This window comes from Somniosus microcephalus, chromosome 3, assembly GCF_052327205.1.
Source record: "Somniosus microcephalus isolate GS21.2 chromosome 3, FLI_Smic_1.0, whole genome shotgun sequence".
Taxonomy (NCBI): domain Eukaryota; kingdom Metazoa; phylum Chordata; class Chondrichthyes; order Squaliformes; family Somniosidae; genus Somniosus; species Somniosus microcephalus.
The window spans coordinates 352,102,638-352,120,775 of record NC_140989.1 but is presented as its reverse complement, the minus strand read 5'-3'; the positions used below and the strand labels follow the sequence as shown (position 1 = coordinate 352,120,775).

The 18,138-nt window shown below is 44.4% G+C and overlaps 1 protein-coding gene across 3 annotated transcripts in view; it reads left to right on the top strand.

Moving 5' to 3' along the window:
* LOC147122351 (serine/threonine-protein kinase N2-like) overlaps positions 1-18,138 on the top strand; it is a 141,683-nt gene that overhangs the window by 89,961 nt on the left and 33,584 nt on the right. For 2 of the 3 annotated variants that reach the window (XR_015077738.1, XM_085983412.1), the window contains exons 3-4: positions 10,627-10,772; positions 14,473-14,602. Coding sequence is in view for 2 of the 3 variants with exons in the window: in XM_085983412.1 (XP_085839538.1) it covers positions 10,627-10,772; positions 14,473-14,602 (276 nt within the window). In the remaining variant the exon portion in view is untranslated. The remainder of the gene's footprint in view (positions 1-10,626; positions 10,773-14,472; positions 14,603-18,138) is intronic. The other variant, XM_085983413.1, reaches the window with a different exon arrangement.

The window sequence follows — 18,138 nt, the reverse complement described above, 5'->3', positions numbered from 1 at the left end:
GAGGCATCGCTAACCGGGGGGCTGGTGTCTTTGCTCTTGTAGTCAGTGATGGACTGGATGCCTTGCCACATGCGCCGGGGGTCCGAGTTGTTGTGGAAATGATCCTCTATCCGCAGTGTCTGTTTCCTTTTGGCAGTCCTGATACCCTTTTTTAGGTTGGTCCTAGCTGCACTGTAAGCCGCCGCGTCGCCAGATTTAAATGCTGCGTCGCGTGCTTTCAACAGCGAGCGGACCTCTCCGTTCATCCAGGGTTTCTGGTTGGGGTATGTCCTGATATTTTTATAGGTAGTGACGACCTCGACGCAACTGTTAATGTAGAATAGCACTGTGGATGCGTATTCCTCGATGTCATTATGGGCAAACATGCCCCAATCAGTGCGTTCGAAGCAATCCTGAAGCTCCGAGACTGCCCCCTCTGGCCATACTTTCACTGATCTCACTGATGTTCTCACTCTTTTGATGAGCGGTTTGTATGCCGGGGCTAGAAACAGGGAGAGGTGGTCAGACTTCCCAAGGTGGGGGCAGGGAATGGCCTTATAAGCATCTACAATGCTCGTGTAGACTTGATCCAGTGTGTTCTCCCCTCTTGTGGGGCAGGAAACATTCTGGTGGAATTTCGGTAGTACAGATTTTAGGTTTATGTGATTGAAGTCCCCCGCGACGATAAAAGCTCCGTCTGGGTGCGCAGTTTGTTGTTCGCTGATGGCCCTGTAGAGGTCCTTCACTTATGGGATCTGGGCGTCACTGGCAAGGCCAGCATTTATTGCCCATCCCTAGTTGCCCTTGAGAAGGTGGTGGTGAGACGCCTTCTTGAACCGCTGCAGTCCGTGCGGTGAAGGTACTCCCACAGTGCTGCACTGCATCTTGTCTAAGATTCACCAGGCTGATACCTGGGATGGCAGGAATGACGTATGAGGAGAGATTGGGTCGATTGGACTTGTACTCACTGGAGTTTAGAAGAATGAGAGGTGATGTCATTGAAACTTATAAAATTCTGACAGGACTGGACAAATTAGATGCAGGAAGGATGTTCCCGATGGTCGGGGAGTCCAGAACCAGGGGACACAGTCTAAGGATAAAGGGTAGGCCATTTAGGACAGAAATGAGGAGGAATTTCTTCACCCAGGGAGTGGTGAACCTGTGGAACTCTCTACCACAGAAGGCGGTGGAGGCCAGTTCATTAAATATATTCAAGAAGGAGTTGGATATATTTCTTAAGGCTAAAGGGATCAAGGGTTATGGGGAGAAAGCAGGGACCGGGTACTGAATTTGGATGATCAGCCATGATCGCATTGAATGGCGGAGCAGGCTCGAGGGGCCGAATGGCCTACTCCTGCTCCTATCTTCTATGTTTCTATGAAGATGGTTGGGCCTAGGACACTACCCTGAGGAACTCCTGCAGCGATGTCCATTGACCTTCAACCACCACAGCCATCTTCCTTTGTGCTAGATATGACTCCAGCCAGTGGAGCGTTTTCCCCCTGATTCCCATTGACTTCAGTTTTACTAGGGCTACTTGATGCCACACACGGTGAAATGCTGCCTTGATGCCAAGGGCAGTCACTCTCACCTCACCTCTGGAATTCAGCTCCTTTGTCCATGTTTGAACCAAGGCTTTAATGAGGTGGGAGCTGAGTGGTCTTGGCGAAACCCAAGCTGGGCATCAGTGAGCAGGTTATTGGCGAGTAATTCCCAGAGATGTCAGGGAACATAGGGTCTAATGAGAGGGAGGAATTGAATGAAATCAGTATTTGTAGGGAAATGGTGTTAGGGAAATTGACGGGATTGAAGGCTGATAAATCCCCAGGGCCTGATAATCTACATCCTAGGGTACTTAAGGAAGTGGCCCGAGAAATAGTAGATGCATTGCTGGTCATCATCCAAAATTCTATAGACTCTGGAACAGTTCCCATGGATTGGAGGATAGCTAATGTAACCCCACTATTTAAAAAGGGTGGTAGAGAGAAAACAGGGAATTATAGACCGGTAAGCCTGATATCGGTAGTGGGGAAAATGCTAGAGTCCATTATAAAAGATGTAATAGCAGAGCACTTGGAAAACAGTGACAGGATTGGACAAAGTCAACATGGATTTACAAAAGGTAAATCATGCTTGACTAATCTACTGGAATTTTTTGAGGATGTAACTGGTAGAATAGATAAGGGAGAACCAGTGGATGTGGTGTATTTGGACTTTCCGAAGGCTTTTGATAAGGTCCCGCATAAGAGATTAGCATGTAAAGTTAAAGGACGTGGGATTGGGGGTAAGGTACTGTCTTGGATAGAGAACTGGTTGGCAGACAGGAAGCAAAGAGTTGGAATAAACGGGTCTTTTTCCGAGTGGAAGGCAGTGACTAGTGGGGTACCGCAGGGATCGGTGTTAGAACCCCAGCTATTCACAATATATATAAATGATCTAGACGAGTGAACTAGATGTAATATCTCCAAGTTTTCAGACGACACAAAGCTGGGTGGGCGTGTGTGCAGTGAGGAGGATGTCGAGAAACTCCAGTACGATTTGGACAGGTTGGGTGATTGGGAGATGCATGGCAAATGCAGTATAATGTGGATAAATGCGAGGTTATCCACTTCGGTGGCAAAAACAGGAAGACAGATTATCTGAACGGCAATAGATTGGGAAAAGGGGAAGTGCTACGAGACCTGGGTGTCCTTGTGCACCAGTCGCTGAAGGTAAGCATGCAGGTGCAGCAGGCGGTTAAGAAGGCAAATGGTATGTTGGTCTTCATAGCGAGAGGATTTGAGTACAGGAGCAAGGATGTCTTGCTGCAGTTGTACAGGGCCTTGGTGAGACCACACCTTGAGTATTGTGTGCAGTTTTAGTCGCCTTATCTGAGGAAGGATGTTCTTGCCATGGAGGGAGTGCAGCAAAGATTCACCAGACTGATACCTGGGATGGCAGGAATGACATACGAAGAGAGATTGGGTCGATTAGGCTTATATTCGCAAGAGTTTAGAAGAATGAGAGGGGATCTCATTGAAACTTATAAAATTCAAACAGGACTAGACAGACTAGATGCAGGAAGGATGTTCCCGATGGCGGGGGAGTCCAGAACCAGGGGTCACAGTCTAAGGATAAAGGGTAAGCCATTTAGGACTGAGATGAGGAGGAATTTCTTCACCCAGAGAGTGGTGAACCTGTGGCATTCTCTGCCACACAGGGCAGTTGATACCAATTCATTAAATATATTCAAGGAGTTGGATATATTTCTTGAGGCTAAAGGGATCAAGGGATATGGGGAGAAAGCAGGGACAGGGTACTGAATTTGGATGATCAGCCATGATCTCATTGAATGGCAGAGCGGGCTCGAGGGGCCGAATGGCCTATTCCTGCTCCTATCTTCTATGTTTCCATGAGTAAGTGCCGCTTGATAGCACTGTCGATGATGCCTTCCATCACTTTACTAATGATTGAAAGTAGACTGATGGAGCAGTAATTGACCGGGTTGGATTTGTCCTGCTTTTTGTGGACAGGACATACCTGGGCTGTTTTCCACATTTGTCAGATAGATGCCAGTGTTGTAGCTGTACTGGAACAGCTTGGCTAGAGGCGCGGCTACTTCTGGAGCACAAGTCTTCAGCATGATTGTAGCCATTATAGAGACCTGACCAAGCTGGGCATGACTTGAGAGCTAAATATTCCAGGCTGTAGGATCTTTTGCGAGGACAGGGAAAATGTGGGGGTGGGGGGGGGGAATAGCATTGTTGATAGACAAAGTTACAGCAGTAGAATGAGGGGATTTCAGTCAGGATGATCAAGCAGTGGAAGCACTATAGTTACTTATGGAACAGCAAAGGATGCAAGACTTTGGTAGGAGTTGTCTACGCACCTGATAGTTATGTAATGGTAGGATGTATAAATATGGAGAACAGGGAAACGTGTAATAAAAACAATGGTTAATGTAGGAGATTTTCATTTTCACATAGACTGGGGAAAGTAATATAGTTCGTGTTTTTTTTTATTCGTTCATGGGATGTGGGCTTCGCTGGCAAGGCCAGCATTTATTGCCCATCCCTAATTGCCCTTGAGAAGGTGGTGGTGAGCTGCCTTCTTGAACCGCAGAGGACAGTTAAGAGTCAACCAAATTGCTGTGGGTCTGGAGTCACATATAGGCTAGTGTGGGAGAAATGGGTTTTGCTTCCTGGGACACTGGCACCAGTACTGGGGCAGGAGGGAGCTGTTCCATTGGGACGGGCTTCACTTGGCCAGTGCTGGGACTAGAGTCCTGGCGGATCATATAACTAGGGCTGTAGAGAGGGCTTTAAACTAACTAGTGGGGGGAGGTTCCTAGAGAGCAAATAATAAAAATGACAACAGAGAAGGTCATATGACTTAGGTAGCAGTGGGGAAATTAAAAACCAGAGCGTGTCAGGAAGGGGCAGAAGGTATGGAGTAAAAGGTAAAGTAATAAAAAGGGCAAAAGCAGGAACTAAGTGTCACAAAACATATTTGAAAGTTCTCTATCGGAATGCACATAGCATTCGTAACAAAATAGACGAGTTAATGGCACAAATAACTACATATGGGTATGATCTTGTGGCCATTACAGAAACATGGCTGCAGGGTGACAATGCCTGGGAATTAAACATACCAGGTTATTTAACGATCAGGAAGGACAGGCAGGAAGGAAGGGGAGGTGGGGTGGCTATGTTAATAAAGGAAGGAATCACTGTAATACAGAGAAATGATATTGGGTCAAAAGATCAGGATAATGAAACAGTTTGGGTGGAGATAAGGAATAATAAGGGGAAAAAAACACGAGTGGGCGTAGTCTATAGGCCTCCGAACAGTTGCAACTCTGTTGGATGGAGTATCAATCAGGAAATAGTTGAGGCTTGTAATAAGGGAACATCTATAATTATGGGGGATTTTAACTATCATATTAATTGGACAAATCAAATTGGGCAGGGCTGCCTTGAGGATGAGTTCATTGAGTGTATTAGGGATGGGTTTCTTGAGCAGTATGTAACTGAACTGACCAGGGGGCAAGCAACCTTAGATCTGGTCCTGTGTAACGAGACAGGATTAATTAAAAATGTCCTAGTAAAGGATCCCCTTGGAATGCATGACCATAACATGGTTGAATTCCATATTCAATTAGAGGGTGAGAAGGTTGGATCTCAAACAAGCGTGCTAAGCTTGAATAAAGGAGACTATGAAGGTATGAGAGCGGAATTGAGTAGAGTGGATTGGGAAATAGATTAAAGGGTAAGACGATACATGATCAGTGGTGTACATTTAAGGAGTTATTTTACAACTTCCAAAAAATATATATTCCACTGAGAAGAAAAGGGTGTAAAAGAAAAGACAGCCATCTGTGGCTAAGTAAAGAAATTAAGGATAGTATTCGACTAAAAACAAGGGCATATAAGGTAGCCAAACCTAGTGGGAGGATAGAGGATTGGGAAAACTTTAAAAGACAGCAAAAAAATACCAAAAAGATTGATTAAGAAAGGGAAGATAGATTATGAAAGTAAATTAGCAAAATATATAAAAACAGATAGTAAGAGTTTTTATAGTTATATAAAAAGAAAAAGGGTGGCTAAAGTAAATGTTGGTCCCTTAGAGGATGAGACCGGGAAATTAATGGTGGGAAATATGGAGATGGCAAAAACACAATGAATATTTTGTATCAGTCTTTACAGTAGAAGACACTAAGAATATCCCAACACTGGACAAACAGGGGGCTATAGGGGGAGAGGAGCTAAATACGATTAAAATCACTAAGGAAGTGGTACTCGGTAAAATAATGGGACTCAAGGCGGATAAATCACCTGGACCTGATGGCTTACATCCTAGGGTCTTGAGGAAAGTGGCGGTAGGGATTGTGGATGCATTAGTAATAATTTTCCAAAACTCCCTGGACTCGGCAAAGGTCCCGGCAGACTGGAAAACTGCTAATGTAACACCCTTATTTAAAAAGGGCAGTAGACAGAAGGCTGGAAACTATAGACCGGTTAGCCTAACATCTGTGGTAGGTAAAATATTGGAGTCCATTATTAAGGAGACAGTAACAGGACATTTGGATAATCATAATTTAATAGGAGAAAGTCAGCATGGTTTTATGAAGGGGAAGTCATGTTTGACAAATTTGCTGGAGTTCTTTGAGGAAGTAACATATAGGGTGGATAAAGGGGAACCAGTGGACGTAGTGTATTTAGACTTCCAAAAGGCATTTGACAAGGTGCCACACAAAAGATTATTGCTTAAGATAAAAAATCACGGGATTGGGGGTAATATTCTGGCATGGATAGAGGATTGGCTATCTAACAGAAGGCAGAGAGTTGGGATAAATGGTTCATTCTCAGACTGGCAATCAGTAACTAGTGGTGTTCCGCAGGGGTCAGTGCTGGGTCCCCAACTCTTTACAATCTATATTAACGATTTGGAGGAGGGGACCGAGTGTAACATATCAAAGTTTGCAGATGATACTAAGATGGGAGGGAAAGTAGTGAGTGAGGAGGACATAAAAAACCTGCAAGGAGACATAGACAGGCTAAGTAAGTGGGCAGAGATTTGACAGATGGAATACAATACTGGAAAGTGTGAGGTTATGCACTTTGGCAGGAAAAATCGTAGAACAAGTTATTGGCCCAGAACTTGGTGTCAGGGGCTTGCTGCGCGTGCAAGCCCCTGATGTGCACTTACCCGGCGCGCCGACATCTGAAACCTGGCCCGCAGTGGATTTCCTGTCAGTGGCCCGGTTCTGATGTCGGCGCGCTGTGCTAACCTGACCCAGCGGCGTAGTTAGTGCGATGTGCCGGCTGGGATCAGGTGAGCACTGTTAAGCCAATCAGGGGAGGGGAAACTTCATTCATAAGTTTGAGAGTAAGAACTGTCAAACTCATGAAAAGTACTGCACCCCAAAACACTACTTAAACTTTAAATAAAATTTTAAAAAACATCCCAATCATTAAATTAAGTATAAATAAGTTTAAAAAAATAATTTAAACAATAATTTTTTTGTGAAAAAAATACATTTTTAATAAAAGGGTCTAAAACTAAACTTACCTTATTGTAGATTCTTTAAAATAATAAACCTGTGGAAAAAAAAATTCTAAATTGCACTAAAACACCACTTACCTGTAAAAATAAATACTTACGTGTGCTTTTTACAAGCGTAAAGACCGGAGGCCTTTACACATGCGCAAATCCCCCAAAACAGAGGAAATCCAAGACGCACGCGCTGCCCCCTACAGCGCACGCGCTAGCCTCTTCACCTCTTGGGTTAGAGGAGAGGAAATGCCGGTTTTCAGCGCATGCGCTGTGCATGCTGAAAACCGGCATTTCCTCTGGCCAGACGCGTGAGTACCCCTTCCGTACTCACGCGTTTGGGGAGGAATTACTGCCCCATTATCTTAACGGCAAGAAACTGGAAAGTCCTGAAGTACAAAGGGATCTGGGGGTCCTGGTGCACGAAACTCAAAAGGTTAGTATGCAGGTGCAGCAAGTGATTAAGAAGGCCAATGGAATGTTGACTTTCATTGCTAGGGGGATAGAATATAAAAATAGGGAGGTATTGCTTCAGTTGTACAAGATATTGGTGCGACCGCACCTGGAATACTGCATACAGTTTTGGTGTCCATACTTAAGAAAAGACATACTTGCTCTCGAGTCAGTACAAAGAAGGTTCACTCGGTTAATCCCGGGGATGAGGGGATGGACATAGGAGAGGTTGAGTAGATTGGGACTCTACTCATTGGAGTTCAGAAGAATGAGAGGCAATCTTATTGAAACATCTAAGATTGTGAAGGGGTTGGATCGGGTGGATGCGGGGAGGATGTTCCCGATGATGGGTGAAACTAGAACTAGGGGGCATAGTCTTAGAATAAGGGGCTGCTCTTTCAAAACTGAGATGAGGAGGAACTACTTCACTCAGAGGGTGGTAGGTCCATGGAATATGCTGCCCCAAAAAGCTGCAGAAGCTACATCATTACATAAATTTAAAACAGAAATAGACAGTTTCCTAGAAGTAAAGGGAATTAAAGGTTATGGGGAGCGGGCAGGAATTTGGACATGAGCCTAGGTTCGGATCGGACATGGCCCTGTGGGTAGCGGAGCGGGCCCAGGGGCCGTGTAGCCTGATCCTGCTCCTATTTCATGTGTCTAATTCTGTTAGATTCAGGAGATGGTTCTGTGATAGTAGATTGGCGGTTAGGATCAGATCAGCCATGATCTTATTGAATGGCGGAGCAGGCTCGAGGGGCCGATTGTCCTACTCCTGCTCCTATTTCTTATGTTCTTATGTAGACTGGGTAAGGAAAGGTAGATTTCTCGGGAGGCCCCTCCCTATCTCTGTAATCCCCTTCAGCCCCGCAACCCCCCGAGATATCTGCGCTCCTCTAATTCTGCCCTCTTGAGCATCCCTGATTATAATCGCTCAACCTTTGGTGGCCGTGCCTTCTGTTGCCCAGGCCCTAAGCTCTGGAATTCCCTGCCTAAACCTGTCCGCCTTGCTACCTCTCCTCCTTTAAGACGCTCCTTAAAACCTACCTCTTTGACCAAGCTGTGGATCGGTGTCAAATTTTTTGTCTTAAAATTCCTGTGTATCACCTTGGGACATTTTACTACCTTAAAGGCACTATATAAATACAAGTAGTTGTTGTTAAACCGGTTTGATAGGGTAGATACAGAGTAACAATTTCCTCTGATGGGGGGAGTCCAGATCGAGGGGGCATGATCTTAAAATTAGAGCTAGGCAATTCAGGAATCACTTTTTCAGACAAGGCAGTGAAACCTGAAACTCTTCCCCCAAAAGGCTGTGGTTGCTGGGTCAGTTGAAATGTTCAAGACTGAGAACGATGTAAGGGTAACGAGGGATGTGGTGCAAAGGCAGGTAAATGGAGTTGAGGTACAGATCAGCCATGATCTAATTGAATAGATTGTTGTGTGGCTAACCCATTTGGGTCAGGGTTGAATGGTCTACTCCTGTTCCTTTATATTTCCTACTATTCCATTGTACATATACATATTTCATGTATCTAATTACGCTATTTTGACAATTGGAAGAAAATGTTGAACCTTCTGTTCCCAATTTGTATTCATCACCCCGGTAATACATTCTGAAGGCAATTTTTTTATGTAGCCCAAGAAAAATGAGTTGAAGCCACCCTGTAATTTTACTTGTTCCGATCATGTGGTTGCCAGGGACCAGTGAGCAACAGTTACCACAGACCAATGACTGATGTTTCATAGACAAATTATAGTGCTCAAAATCGATGGACAATGTCTACTGCAGCAACAGTGGTCAGAAAGGACCAATAAGCCATTACTGTATAAGCTGAAATATCCTGAATCCCTGCCCCATCCTGGCCTGGCGTTTTACCAGCATTGGCCCAGATGTGTCAGCCACACAACAATCTAGTTGATCACAAGCTAATTAACGGCCGTGGAAATTATTAGAAAGCAGTGTGAAAATAACAGTCGCATGATCACTATCGACCATTGAAATGTCTCAAAAATGACACATCAAGCCAATATTACAGGAAACTTTGTGCTATCCGGCACCGACGGGACCGAGCTGTTGCCATTAGATCAAAACTGCCAGACAAACCAGCGCTAATGTTGAAACATACGGAGATTTTGAGCTCCGTATCTGGTGACAAACCCAGCTTCTAAACAGTCGGCCGTACCTTGCAAGTGTCTCTGTAGCTTAGCAACAGCTTCAGCGAGACCTTGCAGAGCTTGACTGTTGAGAAAAAAGCAACGAAAAGAAAAAAAAACTAACGAAACGGCTCCTGATTTTAACCGGTGGCTCGAGCTTGCCGGACATTTAGCCTCCGGATAACACACAATTTCCTGTATATAGATTTTGTTAGTACTTCGTTATTTCACCTGACCTTTTTCCTTTGCCAAGATTTGATTTTCAAATCTGAGCTTAAGGATGTCCTTTCCAGTCATTGGGCACGATCTTTGTTTATCTGTTAGTTGCTACTTCTATCTGCAAACTGAGAACTTCCAGAGAAGAAAACAAGCTAATTTTGTGAATTGGAAGAAAAAAAATCAAGGCCCTCAGTGATGGAAGTAGAGTCGTGTATGTTTTTGGTTGCTATGTGCTCTAAAATGATTGTTTTCATTTTGCTCTTTCTGTTCTGATAATGTAGTGTAGCAAATATCCTGCCTGTGACAGAATAAGCACAAGAGGAATAGAGATCTCTCTGAATCTCAGTATTGTTGAGCTAGTCAGCTATCTTTAAGTATCTGCATAGGTACCACAATTGATACAGATCTTCCCCAAGCATCTTGAATTGATAGGTGGACCCAGTTTCTGTAGTGGTCTAGACTGAAGTAGGCAGCTCCAGTGAGGATCATTGAACTCCCATCAATTCTTCGAAACATTTGGGATAGAAATCGTTCATGTGGAACACCTGGAGAACAATTGAGCTTTTATTGCCCTCCTTTCAGGGGCTTGATGAAAGTGGCATTATCTGCTTGTCCTGTTGGTTAGGGGAGAAAAATAAATCTAGCCAAACAGATTCCTTTAGAGTATCTCACCAGGGGGTGACATTGTCGCAATTCTTTTTTTTTTAAAGTTACAACAGTTACCAGTTTTGATGCCCAGTACAAGACATTTATGGAATTCCATACGCAAGTCCTTTATGATTTCAGATTGTCCACGAACCCCAGATACTCCTAACCCCGAGTCTGCAAATAATAGCCGCATTGCTGCCTTGAAGAAACAATTGGACATTGAGCTGAAAGTGAAGTTGGGAGCTGAGAATATGATCCAGATGTACTCGAATGGATCTTCAAAGGTGGGTTACTGTACTAAAATGCACCTGCAGCATTGTACACAGAACCGTCTGTTTGCAAACAAAATCTATTCAAACTAAACCATTATGTTTACTTTTTGCATGCTAGTACGGCTATTTGTTTTCAACTTTTCTAGTAGGGATTAAGCTGGATGGTAACCTTCCAACCAAATAATTATAGGTACAGTATTCTAGTATTCTGGTAGGCTGATGTCAGCTTGTGCTGCATTCTGCAATTACAAAATCCTCCTTTTTTATATTGGCAATATCTGTACAAGTGGCGCTCTCGCGCTCTTTTTCTCTTTCTCTTTCTCTTTTTCTCTTTTTTTCTCTCTCTCGCGCTCTCTCTCCTCTTGCTGTCTTCTCTCCTCTCTCTCTCTCTCTCTCTCTCTCTCTCTCTCTCTCTCAACCCATGGATCGTGCAGCTGCAATCTCAAGTTAAATTTGTTGGGATTCTTTAAGGGCATTACTACCCGATCTTTCCGGCTTTAATAAATCCCAGCAGGTTTACTTTCAGGTAGCAGTCAGTTGTGCAAGACCTCCACATTGGGAGATGATGCTTGTATGAGTCTTAGTGCAGTATAAAAGCAGCTAAATTCATCTGGAAACCACTTTGTACAGTACTCAAGCCAGACTGATGGGATTAATATCTGCTCTCTCTACTGGCTCTTCAGGGTCGTACTGAAATGAATTTGACTATTCTCAATCAAGGCCCTAGTGGGCACAGGTCCACTGCAAAAAAAAATGGAAAATTAACTTGGAGGCCATCATTATTACTGGCATGAGATGGGGTGGGGAAAACATTGGTGCAGTACAGGGTGTTCTTGTGAGGTTAGGACTAAGGTACACTGTTGGAGCAGTGTAGAGAGATCATTACATTGCATCTGAGTACTTGGTGCTGACCTGAAGCTAAAATGGAAAGTGCTCTACTCACCGTACTGACATTCCTCTCCTCGATCACATAAAGTATAAACTGATAGTGAGGTTATAGTGATAACTGTACCTGTAAGTCATATGGGGAAGATTTTTATGGATTATAATTCTTTCTTTGTCTTTTTGATGATTTCTAAAATTTACACTAGCCTCTCCCTCAAGTTATCCTCTCCTGATTTATGGGGCACAGTTTTCCCTGGTTACTGGCAGTTCTCCGGAGCTCACCCAAGTGGCTTGCAAGCATCCTTGATGCACACAAATTGCTGTCACAAAACATGATTTAATATTTTAAAATATATCTCAGTACTATATAACTTGCGGTATAATATACTTGAAGGAGCTGTGGTTTACCAAAAATCAAAAACACCAGGTCTTTGGGGTTTTTAATTATATGCTTGACATCACTGTTTTATTTTCAGTAAACTGATGAGGGCACGCTAATGTTGTATTTTAAGAGTACATATTCTCTTTCTTTTCCCCCCCGCCCTTCCCTATCTTTCCCGAAGCCACTGACTCTTAACTTGGGTATGGCTCCACAGAGGCTGACAGTCTCTAGGACCTCAACCAAGTGGCTGCCCTTTATATGTGAGTCTACTTAGTGAATCAATTCAGACTATTTGATCGTGGAAGGCATTATGGCCTGAATTTTGTCCTTGCCTGAGATATAGCTGCACACATTTCCAATAGGGGAGTTGTTAAATAGGACTCAGAAATGGAAGCCCTGGATTTTTTTTCCCTCCTTTTTAACATGAGGGCACTGAAGTCTATTGAGGTGCCCCAACTGATCCTTTGGCTGTGATCAGCATAGACCAGGGATCGAAGCTGACACCTTCTGGTTCATGTGGCTCCGTAACACACCAAATGGTACATTTGCTCACTAAGCCATCTGGGAAGCTGGTCCGTATTGTGTTTGGACTAAAATTCTGTTGTGTATTTTGTTTGGCACAGGGATAGGGCAGTCTCTAGACTACAGCTATGCTGTTGAAATCACAGTGCTGAAGCATTATACATCACCTCCTGCTTTTTTCCATTGAAAGGCAGTACCAGTTTCTTTGATGTGGCTAAAGGTTTAGAGTTCTGCCTGACTAGACAAAGTAGTCACCAAACCAGATGACTGTTTGTTTTCTATAGAAACCAAACCTTGGCTAAATCTAATTCTTAATATTAGTAAATTTGTTAATAGAACACATTGCGTCTTGTTATTCCTTGATGGGGCAGAAACTACTAGGTAAAGTCGAGAGTTCATGAGCTGGGCACTCGTTGAAAACAATCGGGTTTCTCCAGGTAACTGCCTTGCATATAGCATCAAAAGACAGGTGTGTATATATATAATATCTGCTTTGTATTTTTCCTTTTAATTTTTTTATGATCTTAACTGCCTTCACCTTTGAGTACCACAGATAAATTTACTTGTTCGGGTGCTGTCACCTTCTACCATTTTAAACTAAAATCAATGTTGTGTTGACATAATGCAGAATGAAAAGAATGTAACAGCAAAGGTCGCTGTTTGTTTTGGAGTTATACAGATTAGCACATTTTTTTCAAGTTTTTGCTGGCTGTGAGTTGTTGGGTGAAGTGATGATAATAGAGCAAAGAAAAACTGAAAATACACAGGTCTGTCTGCATCTGATAAGAGAAAATCACAGGTTAATGTTTCTGGTGTCGACCCTTCTCCGAATCAGTTCTGACCATACCTTGCTATGTCCAGCATTATCTGTTTTAATGACAGATTCCCAGAATTTGCAGGGTTTTTTTTTCTCTCTTTGATGTAGAGTATTGTGAAATACTCTTTTGTCTTGGGAAAGAAAGACTTGCATTTATATAGCACCTTTCACGACCACCGGACCTCTCAAAGCGCTCTACAGCCATTGAAGTACTTTTAAAGTGCAATCACTGTTGTAATGTGGGAAACGTGGCAGCCAATTTGCGCACAGCAAACAGCAATGTGATAATGACCAGATAATCTGTTTTTGTTATGTTGGTTGAGGGAGAAATATTGGCATGGGGATAATTCTCCTACTCTTCGAAATAGTGCCATGGGGTCTTTTATGTCCACCTGAGAGCGCAGACGGGGCCTCGGTTTAACGTCTCATCCGAAACACGGCTCCTCTGACAGTGCAGCACTCCCTCAGCACTGCACTGGAGTGTCGACCTAGATTTATGTGCTCGGGTCTCTGGAGTGGGACTTGAACCCACAACCTTCTGACTCCGAGGCGAGTGTGCTGCCAACTGAGCCACAGCTGACCCTGTGGAAGGGCAAAGAAGAGAGCAAGGAGGATTTAGCATGAACTTCTCAATTCCCCCCCTCGCCCCTCCCCATATGGAAAAGACATTGACCAGTAGTGTTAGAAAACCAAGGATGATTGTGGAAACAAAAATGACAATAAATAATTTCCATTTCTGTAGCACCTTATCACGTGTTCAAAATGTCCAATTACAATTAATTATTTTGAAGGATGGTCACAGTGATGTAGGCAAATGAGACAAAATAGGTGTAAAATGGTATTTATACAAAATACATTATTGAGCCCTTCAGTCTATAAGCATTTCAGTTCTATTCTGCTTTTTACATTATAGAGTCCAATTGACTGGTGATTTTGTGTACACAGAAGAAAATTGAAATGCACCAGACTGATGTAGCACACCACCATTTGTCAGTTCATGTAGATCTTTTGTTTATTCTGAGTTAGTCACGCTTTGCAAGTGTTGTATGAAAATACATTATCTGTAATGTTGTGTTGTGGATTAAGCACTGTTTTTTAATTTCCAGGATCGAAAGCTGTTAGCGGCAGCTCAACAAATGCTTCAAGATAGTAAGACAAAAATAGAAGTTATAAGGATGCAAGTTCTTAAGTCTACACAGACTAGCGAAACAATCTTTGAAAACACAGATGGAGTAGGTAAGACATTTAATTAGTATATCATAGGGTTGGTTTGCACCACAAAAGTGGGATTCTAACCCACATATGTAAATTAGAAGTTTTGAAAATGTAGCTATATTGATGTGTAAACTGGTATCGAGTAAATTGTGATGTAAAGATTAGCCCCAATTGCATGGTGATATACCAAGACCTCTGATATAAAGTTGTTTATTGCTTCCTCTGTAATATAAATTTGTATAATCTGTCCCTTGTAATGATCTATTCATATGTTTCCCCAAAACACACATTCTCACCATAATTTTGATCGTGTGTAATTGTGGATGTCACCCTAGGTAGGTGTTGCCTGGTATTGTGTCACTCTCTGTTGCATGTGAAAATATAAAAGACTGTGCGGCTAAATGCATCTGATCAGCTCAGATTCCTGGGAAACTTCTAAAATAAAGAGCATGAGAAGACCAGCTGGTCCGTTGAGCCTGTCGTATATTGTCATAGTGCGACTTCTACATGCCATCACCCCTGTCTGCCCGCCTCTTTCCTCCCCCGGCACTCCCCAACCCCATCAGCCATGCAGCCTCCTAGGGGATGCAAAAAAGAGAAAAGGCATTGGATTAATTAATTAATCAAGGCCCCTCAAAATCTATGCTTTTCTAGAGTAAAAAGCTCCCATTGTGGTAACTGGGAGCCTTTTAAGCTAGATATCAATCTAGTGGCTCTCTGAATCTTTTCCAAGGCCACTATATTACCCACCATAATAACAACAGAAAGTGCTGGAGACACGCAGCAGGTCAGGCAGCACCGAGGAGAGAGAAACAGCGTTAACGTTTTGGGTCGAGGACCCTTCGTCAGAACTGGAAAAGGTTAGGGAAGAGAGATTTTTAAGCAGGGGCAGGGAGGAGGGGAGGAAAGAATAAAGGGAAGGTCTGTGATGGGATGGAAGGCAGGAGAGATTGACTGACAAAATGGATGATAGTGCAAGGCAAAAGGAGAGGTGTAATGGGACAAGTTAAGAGACAAAAGCTGGCTCTAGATGAGGTGTGAATGATAATGGCAGCAACATTAACAGCTACCATGTGAGGAAACAAGAGGGGAAAAAAATATATAAAGAAATACAGGGGCCAAGGTTATAGTCTGAAATTGTTGAACTCTATGTTAAGTCCAGAAGGCTGTAAAGTGCCTAATAGAAAGATGAGGTGCTGTTCCTCGAGCTTACGTTGAGCTTCGTTGGAACAGTGTAAGAGGCCGAGGGCGGAGAGATCAGAGTGGGAGTGGAGCGGAGAATTAAAGTGACAGGCGACTGGAAGCTCGGGGTCAACCCTACAGACTGAACGGAGGTGTTCTGTGAAGCGGTCACCCAATCTGTGTTTGGTCTCCCCAATGTATAGGAGACCGCATCGTGAGCAGCGAATACAGTATATTAAATTGTAAGAAGTACAAGTAAATCGCTGTTTCACCTGGAAGGAGTGTCTGGGGCCGTGGACGGTGGGAAGGGAGGAGGTAAAAGGCCAGGTGTTGTATCTCCTGCGCTTGCATGGGAAGGTGCGGGGCGAAGGGGAAGGGGTGCTGGGGGTGATAGAAGAGTGGACCAGGGTGCCGCGGAGGGAGCGGTCCCTTCGGAATGCTGAAAAGGGGGGGGGGGAGGTGAAGATGTGTTTGGTGGTGGGATCATGCTGGAGGTGGCAGAACTGGCGCAGGATGATCTGTTGAATGTGGAGGCTGGTGGGGTGAAAGGTGAGGACAAGGGGAACCTTATCGTGGTCCTGGGAGGGAGGGGCAGGGGTGAGAGCAGAAGCGCAGGAAATGGAATGGACACAGTCGAGGGCCATGTCAACCACGGTAGAGGGGAATCCTCGGTTGAGGAAAAAGGAAGACTAGCACTAGTATGGAAGATGGTATCGTCTGAACAGACGCGGCGGAGAAACTGGGAGAATGGAATAGAGTGCTTACAGGAAGCGGGGTGGGAGGAAGTGTAGTCCAGGTAGCTGTGGGAGTCAGTGGGCTTATAGTGGATGTTGGTCGATAGCCTATCCCCAGAAATGGAGATAGAGAAGTCGAGGAAGGGAAGAGTCGGAGATGGATCATGTGAAGGTGAGGGAAGGGTGGAAATTGGAAGCAAAGTGAATGAAATTATCTAGTTCCGGGCGAGAGCAGGAAACGGCACCGATACAGTCATCAATGTACCGGAAAAAGAGGTGAGGGGACGTAGGACTGGAACAAAGAGTGTTCCACATATCCCATGAAAAGGCAGGCATAGCTAGGGCCCATGCAGGTGTCCATAGCAACACCTTTAATTTGGAGGAAGTGAGTGGAGTCAAAGGAGAAGTTGTTCAATGTGAGAACACGATCAGCCAGGCGGAGGAGGGTGGTGTTCAAGGAAGAAGTGGAGTGCCCTCGGGCCGTCCTGGTGGGGGATGGAGGGAGGTGTAGAGGGATTGGACGTCCATAGTGAAAAGGAGACGGTTGGGGCCGGGAAACTGTTAAAAGTGGCGGAGGGCGTCGGAAGAATCACGAATGTAGGTGGGAAGGGACTGGACAAGGGGAGAAAAAAAGTCAAGATAGGAAGAAATCAGTCCTGTGGGGCAAGTACAGGCTGAAACAATGGGTCTACCAGGGCAGTCCTGTTTGTGGATCTTGGGAAGGAGGTAGAAGCGGGATTGAGGGACTGAGGTTGGCGGCCATGGAGGGAAGATCTCCAGAGGAGATGAGGTCAGTGACAGTCTTGGAAACAAATTCTTGATGTTCGGTAGTGGGGTCATGGTCCAGGGGCTGGTAGGAAGAGGTGTCGGAGAGTTGCCGTTCAGCCTCGCACGGTAGAGGTCGATTCGCCAAACAACAACAGCACCACCCTCGTCAACAGATTGGCCTGCCTATAAATTGGCCTCTGTATTTCTTTATATTTTTTTGTTCTCTCTTGTTTCCGCACATGGTAGCTGTTAATGTTGCTGTCATCATCATTCACACATCATCTAGAGCCAGCTTTTGTTTCTTTTCCCATTACCCCTCTCCTTTTGCCTTGCACTATCATCCCTTTTGTCAGTCAATCTCTCCTGCCTTCCATCCTGTCACAGACCTTCCCTTTGTTCTTTCCTCCCCTCCTCCCTGCCCCTGCTTAAAAATCTCTTCCCTAACCTTTTCCAGTTCGGACGAAGGGTCCTCGACCCGAAACGTTGACTCGGTTTCTCTCTCCTCGATGCTGCCTGACCTGCCGAGTGTTTCCAGCACATTCTGTTATTTTAGATTTCCAGCATCCACAGTATTTTGTTATTATAGTACCCACCATGTTTTTTTAAATCATTCATTGGATATGGGCGTCGCTGGCAAGGCCAGCATTTATTGCCCATCCCTAGTTGCCCTTGAGAAGGTGGTGGTGAGTCGCCGCCTTGAATCGCTGCAGTCCGTAAAGTGAAGTAATCTCACGGTGCTGTTAGGGAGGGAGTTTCAGGATTTTGACCCAGCGACGTGGTGGAGGGAGTGAATGTTTAAGGTGATGGATGAGGCTGCTTTGTCTTGGATGGTGTCGACCTTCTTGAGTGTTGTTGGAGCTGCACTCATCCAGG